Source organism: Alexandromys fortis, unplaced genomic scaffold, assembly GCF_014885135.2.
Source record: "Alexandromys fortis isolate MF-2015 unplaced genomic scaffold, M_Fortis_MF-2015_v1.1 scaffold_3, whole genome shotgun sequence".
In the NCBI taxonomy this organism is placed as follows: domain Eukaryota; kingdom Metazoa; phylum Chordata; class Mammalia; order Rodentia; family Cricetidae; genus Alexandromys; species Alexandromys fortis.
In genome coordinates this window covers 7,590,241-7,602,857 of record NW_026067909.1, presented here as the reverse complement: position 1 = coordinate 7,602,857, position 12,617 = coordinate 7,590,241, and the positions used below count along the sequence as shown (strand labels likewise).

The 12,617-nt window shown below is 51.7% G+C and overlaps 1 protein-coding gene across 22 annotated transcripts in view; it reads right to left on the bottom strand.

Moving 5' to 3' along the window:
- The window catches only part of Jakmip3 (Janus kinase and microtubule interacting protein 3), a 133,224-nt gene that overhangs the window by 21,479 nt on the left and 99,128 nt on the right, over nucleotides 1–12,617 (bottom strand). For 15 of the 22 annotated variants that reach the window (XM_050137494.1, XM_050137500.1, XM_050137497.1 and 12 more), the window contains 8 exons: nucleotides 10,662–10,760; nucleotides 9,353–9,451; nucleotides 9,213–9,272; nucleotides 5,583–5,648; nucleotides 4,621–4,689; nucleotides 4,457–4,534; nucleotides 2,061–2,264; nucleotides 1,082–1,147 (listed from right to left, as the gene is read on the bottom strand). In XM_050137494.1, the coding sequence (XP_049993451.1) occupies nucleotides 1,082–1,147; nucleotides 2,061–2,264; nucleotides 4,457–4,534; nucleotides 4,621–4,689; nucleotides 5,583–5,648; nucleotides 9,213–9,272; nucleotides 9,353–9,451; nucleotides 10,662–10,760 (741 nt within the window). The remainder of the gene's footprint in view (nucleotides 1–1,081; nucleotides 1,148–2,060; nucleotides 2,265–4,456; nucleotides 4,535–4,620; nucleotides 4,690–5,582; nucleotides 5,649–9,212; nucleotides 9,273–9,352; nucleotides 9,452–10,661; nucleotides 10,761–12,617) is intronic. The other 7 variants (XM_050137498.1, XM_050137499.1, XM_050137511.1 and 4 more) reach the window with 1 other exon arrangement.

The window sequence follows — 12,617 nt, the reverse complement described above, 5'->3', positions numbered from 1 at the left end:
TAGTGTTAGAAACTCAGGTGAACAAGACTGTGTCCCCTCTTGGCATCACTGGGCACCCAGTGTGCATGTAGGGTGTTTGCCCACGTGGCCTGGAGTTTGTAGGCAGTCCCTGTAGGGACCTTGTTTCAAAGCCTATGCCTGCTTGATTCTGGGATCCTATCTACATAGTAGACCTAGGAATTTATGTGAGGTCTGTTGAACAGGGGCAACAAAATGCCCCACAGATGGCAATTTTTGTCACTTCTAAGGCTGGCTGGGCCGGCTGAAACGGAAAACTGCTGGGGACCGCTCTGCAGAGGAACACCTCCAAGCCATGGGTAAGGTCCATGAGGAGATTATCTAGACGGTATCCTGCCCAAGCGCTGTCCCACTCACCGCTTCCTGCATCTTGTCACCTTGATAAGCTCTATCTATGTGTAGGCACAATCATAAGACTCAAGACAGCATCTGACTCCAGAATCCTGGGAACTAGCCCCAGCCCAGACCACACAGGATCCAGAAAAGAAAACACAGCACCCTGTGGGCAGCAGGGATTTCTGGGCACATGCCCTTCAACTTGGAGAGCACTGAGTCTGTGGATGCCAGTGCACAGATGCTCTGCACCCCAGGCTGTAGAGTCAGGGTTCACAGAAAGCACCTAAACAGGCACCCCAGTATTTCTGGTCTTGAAGACACTCCCTGGGCATCAGGGGCAAAAGGTCTCTGAGCCCTGAGAACAGCTCTTGGGGACCATGACCTATCTTTCAGGAACCTGATTCTCAGACAACCAAGTGTGATGAACCTGGAGGGTTAACCCTTCTGCACCACTCAGGGCATCAGTTTGACCTAGATCACAGACCAACATGTGGTCTGGAACAACATGGATCCAGAGGGGAAACTGAGGCATTACAAAGGCTCCTGGCTCTGGTCCAGTGTACCCACAGCTCCTGCCCAGTGGTCTCCCTTCTGCTCATCTGCATGGGCTAACTTGCAGGCCAGGTTCAGCTGCGAGACCCGAGCTTGTATCCTATTATCTATAGATGCCAGGCAAGCCCCCGCCCCACACCCTCCAGCTGCACCCTCCCCCATTTATTTGCTTTACCTTTTCTTCCAGCTCCTTTATTTGTCTCTTCTGGGTTTCTATTCTCTCTTCTAACTCTTTTATTCTCTGCAATGTTAAAAGAAGGAAGACATTCAATAAACAGAGGATTGGAGTACCACCTATAAGAGGGTCAAGAGTTCCCCACACTTATTTGGTAGACAATAGCCCACAAAGTAGCAACTGCGTTGCTCCAGTCCCAGCTCACCACTTCTCCTTTGATGGGATCAATGTCCTCTGACTTAGTCAGGTCAGAGACTGTACTGTTTAAGTGGAAGAGCAAGGAGTTAGCTTATGTCCCTCCCAGGGCCTTTATACAGAACAACAGGCAACCAGCCCATAGAGCTACCAGCTAGAACTGTCCTTCTGCAGCTGAGGCCTGGGGACTTAGAAGCAGCTGAGTGCTTCCAAACGACAGCTGGAGCAAGAGGGATGGGGTGACCTGCCTAACCCTGACTACCCTGGAGCCCCAAAGGGCCCACAGTAGGCCCACAGTAGGGCATGGGCACATCCTAGTGGTTAGTAAGCCCCGTCCTATGGCCTACTGACCATCATGGGAAGGTAACATCCATCTAGTAGGAGCTTATCTTAATCTGCAGTCTGAGCTTTTTTGTGTTTAGGATGGTCTGACTTGAGTTGTGTTCATAGACACTGCTTTCAGGTCAACCCCAGGGGCAGAAGCTGTGACAGTCATAATCAACAGGGCTGGGTAATGGTTGGTTAGCTGCTGTCCACAGACAACACTCTTACCATTAGAGGACAGTGTCATGTAGGAGACCTAGGAGTCCGTGGAGAGCTACCACCCAAAGGCTTTGGTTAGCAACACAACTGCTAGACTAGAAGCTAGACAGGGAGGGACACGGACTCAGTGAGAAAGGGTGTGGTCACTGGAGGACACAGCTGTTGGATATGTGGCCCCCAGGGAAGCTGGGTCTCGGGAAGCCCAGCTGACCCTCTATTGCCACCCTGCTGCCATCGGCACCTGCTGTGCAATCTGCAGCAACTCCATGCGCTCCCTCAGGATCTGGGCATCGCGCTCACGTAGCTCGCTCATGACCTGGCGCTTCCACTGCTCCACTGCCACCTTGAGCTTCTCACGCTCCTCTTCTGACAGCAGCTCAGCCACTTTGGCCCCGGCTTCCTGCTGCAGGGCATCATACAACATGGCTTCCAGCTCCAGGATGTGCTGGGGACAGGAGACAGGCATCAGCCCTCCCCTTCTTCAGGAGTGGGCCCACTCGCTCCACGGTAGACAGCCTTGCCCTCTCAGCTGAGTTCTTACTGGGGAGGAAGTGTGTCCAGTGGTCTCTGGGGAAGGGCCTGGAGGGTCACAAACACCTTCCTTCCTAACTAGCAGGCATCCTAGAAGAGGTGGGGGCCAAACACCAGCTGTGACTCCCTGCCAATGTCCTGGTACCACAGTGTGCTTGTGTTTCTGCCTCAGCGACTGCTCAGAGAAAAGGGAACTTTAGGGAAATCAGAACCACACTCTTCCACGGTTTATTTGGTGCTGGGGAGGGAACCCAGAGCCTCAGGTATGTCAGGCAACAACACTATCAAGGAGGGTGAGACCCAGATCCTGAGTCCCAGCCTTTGAAAACAAGCGTGGTACATGTGACCTAGAGCAAACACTGCAGAGGTTTCATACGCTCCTGCTAGTGAGAACTTCCATCTGGACTTTGTTTATAGACAGGATACACCAGGAGATGAGCCTAGGTCACCAGAGGGACGTTCCCTGCCTTCGGTTAGTCGATAGTTTGCTTACTGTGTCTTGAACTAGCAATGGCCCCAGAGTAAATGTCACTACCATCTGGCAGACAGAGAAGCAGAGGATATGGGGATGACCCCAAAGGCCTATGGACTGCTGCTCACTTCGGATCACCATAGGATCATTCTGTGCGCTCCAGCATCCACACCTGCCCTCAGCCACACATCAGACCACCAAGGGCTCTTCCTGAGTTACTGCTGTCGCCTCTCTGTGCCTTGAAGGATACTCAATGGGACAAGGCACCGCCCACAGGCACCGCCCAAGGCACCGCCCACAGGGATAACAACCCTACACAAGGATAACTAAACCCTAGAAAGGATAGGTGGCCTTTGGTTCCCCTAGGGAGTCTCTGCAGCTGGGCATTAAGTGTCCCTGTTACATCAGCTATGATTCAACACTTGATTGGGTTCAGTGTCCTTCTTGGAATAGAAAGGTTGACAAATGTCCCGTTGGATCTCCTTGGGTTCTCAAGCTGATGCTAGCAAGGGCTGGCTTCTCAGAAGAGACACGAGTGCTGGCCGCTCTGGCAGTGGCTGGAGTGCATCTCTGGGGGGGGGGGGGTGGTTGTGTGCTGGAAGCTTGGCTCCTAGCATAACAACACTAAGGTGGTGGAACCTTTAAGAGACCACTGAGTCAACAGGGTTCTGTCCTTAGAAGGCATCAGCGTGGCTCTCGGGGGTTCAGACGTGGATTGCTATAAAAGGGGCAATCCTGGCCTCCAAATCCCTTTACCTGGCTATCCTGCTGTGATCTCTCTCTCCCTTTCCCATGTACCCCCACCATGACGCCGTGATGGAATACAGGCAGAGTCCTCTCCAGAGCCCAGCGGATGTGACTCCCCAATTGTGGCCTCCAGATCGTGAACTAAATAAACCTGTCTTCTTTATACATTACCTGGTGCCAGTCTTTTTATTATAGCAACAGGATACAGACTAATGTAGGTAACCACGGAGCACATCTTTCATTGTTAGCCTTAAGTAGGAATCTTCTTACTTGGGGCTGGAGAGATGATTCAGAGGTTAAGAGCACTGGTTGCTCTTCCAGAGGTACTGAGTTCAATTCCCAGCAACCAGGGTAGCTCACAACCATCTATAATGAGATCTGGTGCCCTCTTCTGATATGCAGGTGTACATGTGGGCAGAACAGTGTATACATAATAAATAAGTAATCTTTAAATAGGGATATTCTCTTTAGGATATTCTCAACTTTCCAAAGGATGACTAGATACACGGAACAGGCCAAACTTCCAATTCTCCAAGTTTTGAATAAACAAAAGGAGAATGATGTTTCCCTATGAACACTCGGTTGTCTTCAGTTAATTCCTAAATGCACTGTGTGCTCATTAATTGTCTACCAACTAATTTATTGTATCATATTAGTTCCCAATGTCCCTACACTCATGTGTCCATGTGCGTCCTTGCGTGCTTGCACTCTGAAGCATTTGCTGAATGGGCAGTAACATGTCCTCAGAACCCAGATGGAGAAAAGCCGAGAGTGACCCCACACTGAGTCTTGGTGCCTGCCTAAAGTTTTGAGCCTGGCCACACAGGCCTCTGAGATGTTCACAGGGCTGGATGAGCAGGCATATGTCTGCCAGTCCTCTCGCTCACCTTGTGGGCTTGGTCCAATGCCTGCTTCCTGTAGTCCAACTCCTCATCCAGGTAGCCTTTCTGCTTGCTGAACAGCTCCTGGAACACAGAGAGCCAGGCCTTGGCCTAGGTATACAGACCTGGTGGCATCTGGTTTCCGGGGCACTCTGGAAGATTCCACTGACCTTCTCACTCTCCAGGTCTACCATTTTCCGCTGTAGCGCTGACTCTGTCTCTTCAATCCTCTGGAGCCACTGGGCACAAGCACAGTGAACAGGTGACAGTGACTCCTAGCATCCCCCACATGACCATCAGTGCCAACTGCCTCCCACCCAACTCCACGGAGAAAGCCTGGAAGGTCAAGGGGGGCCTGACTAAGGAAGGGGAGTTAGGGTTGGGCTGATATGGTGGTCCTACCCATGCCACCTGATGTTCAGGATATCTGCCACTCCTGCCTTCCCTGGGAGAGGAGGAATGATTGGTTTGGGGAGCAGCAGGAGCGGGTACATTTTAGAACTCTGCCAGGGGGGTTGGGTGGCCTGTTTCCCTAAATCTTTGTTTACCAGGATCCCCCTTTCCTGTGTGGCTGGAGATCTGAGAAAGGGCTAAGAGTGAGGGTGACCTGCTAAGCAAGTCTGGGCTGGGGGAAGGACCAGGATGAGGATGCTGAATAAGATCCAGAATAAGATCAGGGAACCAAGGAACACTGCCAGTTTTACAGACTCAATCCAGCTTCCAATCTACCTCCTGGAGGAGGCAGAGGTGAAGCCAGCATTGGGGCAGTGTCTGTGGGAGGAGGTGGAGGTGAAGTTAGCACTGTGGGCAGTGTCTGTAGAGGAGGTAGAGGTGAAGCCAGCATTGGGAGGAGGTACAGCTGAAGTCTACATTGGGAGGAGGTACAGGTGAAATCTGCACTAGAGCAGTGTCTGTGGGAGGGGTGGAGACAGAGCTATTTGCTCAGTGTTTGGTTGAATCTCCCCTTGCAGAGGTTCTTGGTGTTGCTGTCTGACCTGTGTGGTCAGTTTCCCCAGGCAGACAAGACCAAGGGGACGATGCCCCTGCCCTGAAGGCCCTCCTCCCAGGGAGAGTATCTATCTATAGGAGTAGGAGCCCCTCCCCTCTGAGACATCCACAGAGTTCCTGTTACCTTTTCTGCCAGGGTCAGGACTGTCCTGGCTTGAATGACAACCACTTGTTCCTCATTGGTCAGATTCTGGGTGCAAAAGCAGAACACAGAGTCAGTGTCAGAAGGAGGTGTGGGGTGAGTAGGGGTGGTGAATGGACATGGGGCTGGGGCTATAGTTAAAAGGCAATTTTACTCAATCACCCTTCTGCATCTCTGATGCCCTTTACCCCCATCTTATCCTCTCTGGGGTACTATCCACATCACCTCTTACTGTCAGACCACCAAAAGTCTAAAAGAACCATCTGGGGCATCTTAACCAGCAGGCAGCCCTAAGCCATGTTTAGAGACAAGTGTCCTCTGGCCTCCCTATCCCAGTCTTGACTTCAAGCCAGCATTATACACATGCAGCCATGGTGAAGATCAAGTAACCATGGCTGTGAATGACCCCAGTTTCTGTGGGTGTTCATTTGCTTTTGCCTTTTTCTGCATTCGTGATTTCCCCCAAAGGGCCTCCAGGTGGTCTTTCTGAGCAGGGATTGTCTGACTTTGGGGACAAATGGGTCCCTTGTCTGGATGTAGCCAGCCACATACTCAGAGTAAGGCTGCCGTCTGCACTGGATCTTGAGATGCACCAAGAGAAATAGGAGGCACGGCCAGCTCAGGCTGGCACAGGGGAGCTTCCCTCTAGCTCTAGAACTCGACCAAGTCACACAGGAAAGTAGCTGCTCCCTCATAGAACATGAGCTCCCTAAAGGCAGGCACCTCCTTCTTCCCTCAGTCTCCAAGTCAGAATGGGGTTCCTCACAAGTAAGCGCTCTGGCAGGCAAGGAGGCAGGGGGCTGCACTGCCTGGGATGGGCACAATGGGGGCCTCATCTCCCAGTGCTGGACCACAGTGCTCTTTATCCCTGCTTTTAGCTCCCATGACTCCTCATCCTACCGTTCCTCATTCCTCCCTCCTAATCTCCTTCATTCCTCCTGTTCTAGAAGCCCCTCACCCGCAAAGGGCAGAGCTGCGTGGCCTGCAATAAAGGATGGGCGTCCGATCTGGCCCCACTGGTTTCTCTCCTCTGCCCCAGTATCCTGGCCCCTGGGGAACCAGCGGCAGGCAGGAAATGTCTGGTGATGGCAGCCATCACATTCATGTATTCTAACTATGAAGGTGACAGTCACTTGGTTCCTCACCAGCAGGGCCACCAAATGCTTCCAGACAGAACTCACCAGCTCGGGTGTCTCACAGTACATTGCTGCATTGTGATAAGTACAGTCAGAACTTGGCCCATTGCCAGGGTCTCCTCCATGTAAGACCTGGCCATATTCTCTCCGATTGTCATCCTTCTCTGCCCATGTGGTCTGTGAGAATGACCTCAGAGGCTGTATGATAACCCTAGGGCAATCAAGCTACTGGCACTTTTAAGTGAGAAGCTACTGGGTTAAGGAAGGACCCTGACACAGAACTGGTTGGGGCCATCACCATAGCCATTAAATCAGCTTAGTAAACTTCTGAGGCTTCAATTTCTCTAACTATGCAGTAGAAGTTAGCATCCACAACAGAACATACACCTAAGTCTAGACCCCAGGGCACAATGCACCACAGCTACCTCTGTTATTGAATGGTACCTCACCATCTTTGCTATAAAGGAATTGTAGCGAGCTGTGTGGTGTCACACCTGATGGAGATGTATAATCAACTCCTGAGATGGCTAAGGCCTGACCTATGCTATGATCACGCAATGATTATCAGCTGCTTGCATATGCGTGGGCCTATGGGCAGTGCCCACCTGGCAATCTGGGATTGGCAGCCTATGCCTACTTAAGGGCTGGGAGAGGGTTTGCCCAGAGAGGGAGGAGAGAGAGGAGAGAGAGGAGAGAGGAAGGACAGAGGAGAGAGAGGAAGGAAAGAAGAGAGAGAGGAGAGAGGAGAGAGGAGGGAGGAGAGAGAGAATTGTAAAAGGTCCTGGAATAAACTGCAGTGAGAAGAGCTCTGGTGGTCGCGTCATCCTTGTGGGACGAGGGTAGAGATGCTACAAGGAACCACCGAGAGTGGTTAAGGGGTAGACACGGAACTCCCTGGAGGTGCTTCTCCCTGCTCTGCTCCTCACTGCTTCCCAAGAAATGAGAAGAGAAAGAAAAAGGCCCCTGTCAATGCCAACACTGATAGGGGGCAGGGACAGAGATCAGCAAATATGTGATAATGCATGGAGGATAGATAGGTAAGTGGATGCGGGATGGGTGAATGGAGGGAAGAGGGGAGAAGGTGGAGGGAGGAGGGAAGGGGTACTGATGGAGGATGGATGAATAGAATTAAGCTGACTGGCTGGTTGGGTGGATGGATGGATGGATGGATGGACGGACGGACGGATGGACGGACGGACAAATGGTAAACAGGATAGAAGGATGGATAGGGCTGGACAAAAGGTGGGTGGGTGGTGTATGGTAGACACAAGATAGATGAAAGGATAGATTGATGTGTTGTAGCATTATTTTAAGTTGTATTGTTTTGCTTATGCTCTGGAACATTTGTTTAATGATGCAAAGATGTGTTTGATTAAATAAAATTCACCTGCGGTCAGGAGGTGGCAGCAGCAACTAGCTGACAGGAAGTGGTAGGGAGGAGCCAGGAGAAGAAGAGTTGTTTGTTCTGGTTTTTTCGTTTTGTTTTGTAGCTTTTTGGAGCCTGTCCTGGAACTCACTATGTAAATCAGGCTAGTCTCGAGATCCGCCTGCCTCTGCCTCCTGAGTGCTGGGATTAAAGGCGTGCGCCACCAACATCCGCAGAGAAGGGTTTTTAAGAAGGGGTGAGGAGAAGTACCAGGGCTTTTGGAGAGATGCAAGGAGAGGAGGTGAGCTACTTGCTATTCAGCCTCTCTGAGGAACAAAATTTCACCTCAAACTTTGAATCTTGAATTCTTTAGAAGGACAAAGGTTTAGTTAAATTCCCTTCATAGCTATGAAAGAGTCGAAAAGAAGGCTGTGGCCCTTACAGCCTAGCCACTGCTGACAGCCTTGGATTAAAAGGCAGCAACAATTTAAAGAAGAGAACACCACTGATAGGCAAGGAACTGGAGGGTAGACGGCAGGCAAAGGGTGGCTGGAGAGATGGCAGATGAAAGAGGGGACGATATCTGTACGTATGTATAGAGTGTGGACGGAGGGCCGAAGGATGGGCTGAAGGAAGGCTAGGAAGAGTAGTGGAGGGAGCTGCCTTGACTCTGTTCACTTGACGATTAGGAGTCTTCTGAGGATTGTGCTACAGAAATTGGAACTGTTCTCCCAATGTGATTTGGAGATTACCTATAGACTCTGCTTCTACCTCCAGATCAAAAAATTGAGAATCTTAACAATCCTGGGTTGCCTATGAGCAAGGCTTCCCCAGACCAATACCCTGCGGTCACAGAAGAGCTATGATCCAAAGAGAGTCTAGAAGCTAAGTACACGTGACTGAGCCCCAAAGGTATAGCCACAATAAGCCAAGATCAGATTTTCCCAAATGCAGTGGGCTCTTCTAAGGAGGCTCTTCACCTCAGGAAAGGTTTCTGTTCAGAGTAGCCTAGGATGGGACTGGGGTGGGCTTCCGGGGGTCCCTGGGCCTGAGGGCTGGGCTGGGGTGGTCAGCATGAAGAGGCATGCACAAGTCAGGAGAGCGACATACACTTACGGCGTTATCCCCCAGGATGTCCAGCTTCTTCATCAGCTCTGTGACCAGGATGTCCTAGGAGGCAGATAGAAGGACAGGGCCATCTGTGAGTGGCAGCTTGGTGGGCCAGGCAAGGTGAAAGAGGGGAGACTTACCGTTACCCCTTCGGCCTCACAGTACACCTGCAGGGGGCTCTTCCCATCCACGAAAGGCGTATGGTGGAAGTTGATGGCAGGTGACTTCCTCTCCCTCTCCTGAGACAAAGAGCAGAAGGCTGGGCATGGCAGTAGTGGGGCTGTCCTCACCCTGTCTCCTCCCTCCCTGGTGCTGAGCTGGTGCACACTGACAGAGACCAGCCACTGGGGAGTCAAGGTGATGTTTCCCCGAATTCAGCTCTGGGGGAGTCCTTGGGCAGAAACCTCCATGGACTTGCCCAGGAGATTTTCCCTGTGTGCTTGCTGCCCCAGGTGGTAGGATGCTGGCTCTATGGAGCCTTGGCCATGTGGCCTCCTGGTACCCATCCCAGGGTTCTTCACTTGCTCCTTCATCCTCAAGTCCCAGGGGTCGTGAAGGGCTTAGAGGACAGATGTCAGGTAGAGTCATCCACGGGACTGGCAAAATGGGCACTGGAGGAGACCATTGATGGGGTTCATTGCCCTTGTGCAGAGGGTGACACAGGAGCCCAGGACTCATGAGGGACAGCCAGTCAGCTTCACAGCCCTCCAGGGACCCAGAAAGTGGATGGGTGGTTGGACTTTGTGCAGAGTCCACCAGGCTTTCTCCCACTGGACTGAGATGGAGGATGCAGGGATGTGTGGGAATGCCCATCAAAGGCACACCTGTGTAACAACTTCCTCTCACCTTAGTGAGCAACACTGCCCATCTGTCCTCACAGCGAAAGGTGGCATAGTGACATGACCCCCCGCCTAACCCAGCCTGACCTCCCAAGGATCTCTGCCTCTCCTCCTCCGTAGGTCATAACAGAGGGAGCAGGCCAGAGACAGTAGGACAAAGTTGAAGGGCATCTGATCCCTGTATGGTACCTCTCCTCCACCAAGAGGCTTCTACAGACTAGAATAAATGTCTACTGGGCTGCCCCAGGGCCTGGCCACTGTCACCACCACTGGTCACCTCAGCGTAGCTGCAGCCACCGTGCATTGCTGAGGTCATAGGTCTGAACCTATAGAGCCCTGGGCCTTTTGTTTGCGTTCCTTTTCCCTTTACAGTGCTAGGTTCTTGCTTGCCACCCCTCACCCTTACCTCAAGTGACCTCACTCTATACCTCTGCCCCATCCTTCCTGGGAGGGATACAGCTGACCCCACCTGGCCTCTTCTCTTTCCCGGGTGGCCTTTGGGTTTTTGTTCATTCCAGGAGCTGAGAAGTTTGAGAAGAGGATCCCAGCTCATGTCCCTGTGTCCTGCCAGCTTGTGTGTCCCTCCCCCCACCCCCATAGCCTTCCCTACCTCAAGCTCCAGGATCCTGAATTCCAGCAGTTCATTCTGGTCCTTTGCATCCTGGACCTCGTGTTTCAGCCGGGCCTCCTCCGTCTCCATTTGTTTTATCTGAAGAATAGGAAGTGGATAAGGTGAGAAGGTGTCTGATTCCTTTAGAGAACGCTTAGACCGGCTTTCTGGACAGCTGCTTGGTTCTGTGAGAACAGGGCACTTGCCCCGTACGACGACGCTGCCCAGAGAACTGCTCCACAGAGATAGAAAAGGAAGAAAGCTATTGAGGACAAGGGGTCCTCTGTGCAGTTCCTGGAGCTCAGGCTGGTCCATGGCACAGGGCAGGAATAAATGGGTGTGCGGTTGCCTGGCTACATTCTAGATTTGATGCAGGTAACTCAGGAGTGTTTAGATAGCACCAGTAATGGATGAACTTGACGTAGGGGTCTGCCTCCCTGAGCGTGAACACACGGGGGCTGGTATGTAGCTCAGTGTTAAGCGGCAGGGCACATGCCTAGCATGCACAATGTTGTGGGTTTGATCACTGGTATCACAAACCAAACCCAAAAGCTAACACATGCCACCCATGGTTCACATCCTCAGCAGCTCCATAAACACAGGATGCCCGCTGAGGAGGAGGCAGCTATAGCCATCTCTCCCAGCACTGAACTCAGAGATGCCTAAGCCTGGTCTAATATTCAGGATGCTCGAGCAGCAAGGTGGATCCTTCCACAGTGCTAGTTCTCGTCCTGAACAATCGGCAGCTTGAAAGTACCTGCAGGGTCCCGTTGGGACACTATGCTCATCAAATCCAGAGGAGAGCATAGGTATATGTGTGTGTGTGCACGTGTGTGCTCATACGTGTGTGTAATATGCCATCTACATGTATGCATACGGATGCCAGACAAGGACACAGAGCATCTCCTTCAACCACTCTCCACTGTGTTTTTTGAGACAGAGCTTTATATTTCGAACTCACTGATTCAGCTGGCCGACAAGCCCAGAGGCCCTTCCAGGATTGAGAATATAGACACACTGCTCTACCCAGCTTTACATGAGTGCTGGGATCCGAACTCAGGTCCTTAAGCTGCTCGGCAAGCTCCTTCCATACTGTCATTTCTTCAGCTCCCCGGAGAGCACCCATTTTTAAATGGGCATGAGTATCCGGGTGTGCCCAGAGGTGTTTAAGTATGGGTGTGCATCAGACAGAGGTCTGATCTCCAAAATATACAAAGAACTCAAGGAATTGGTCACCAACAGAACAAATAATCCAATAAAAAAATGGAGAACAGACCTAAACAGAGAACTCTCAACAGAGGTATCTAAAATGGCTGAAAGACACTTAAGGAAATGTTCGACATCCTTAGTCATCAGAGAAATGCAAATCAAAACAACTCTGAGATTCCCATCTTAGACTTGTAAGAATGGCCAAGATCAAAAACACTGATGTCGAGACGGAGCTGGGAGGCGCAGGCACCGGCAGACGGAGCTGGGAGGCGCAGGCGCCGGCAGACGGAGCTGGGAGGCGCAGGCAGGCAACGACGGCGGGCGGCCTAGACTGGAGGGGACCGGCGTGGTGGCAGAGGTCGCAGGCGGCAGGGACCAGCGCAACACCGAGAGCACATCGCCCCGATACAATTAAATCAAAGAGGTAGGCCTTTGGTTGGCGAGGGCCCTGGCAAACAGGGAGCCGGGACCTTTTCCGGAAAACCCTTCTTAGGGGTGAGAGGGTTCTTGGCCCCCGGCAGGAGCCAGGAAACAGAGCAAGGGCAATTAGTAAGAGAAGCCTCTGGCCAGCAGAGAAACCTGATCCGATTTTAAAAGACAAATTAGATAGCATTGAAAGGAGGAGATGGGCAGGCGCCAAGGCAGAACATCACCCAATAATCAGAAAAACAACATGAAAACACCAGATCCCAAAGATCTTACAACAGAAAGATTTGAACACCCTAACACAGAAGAAGTGGAAAAAAT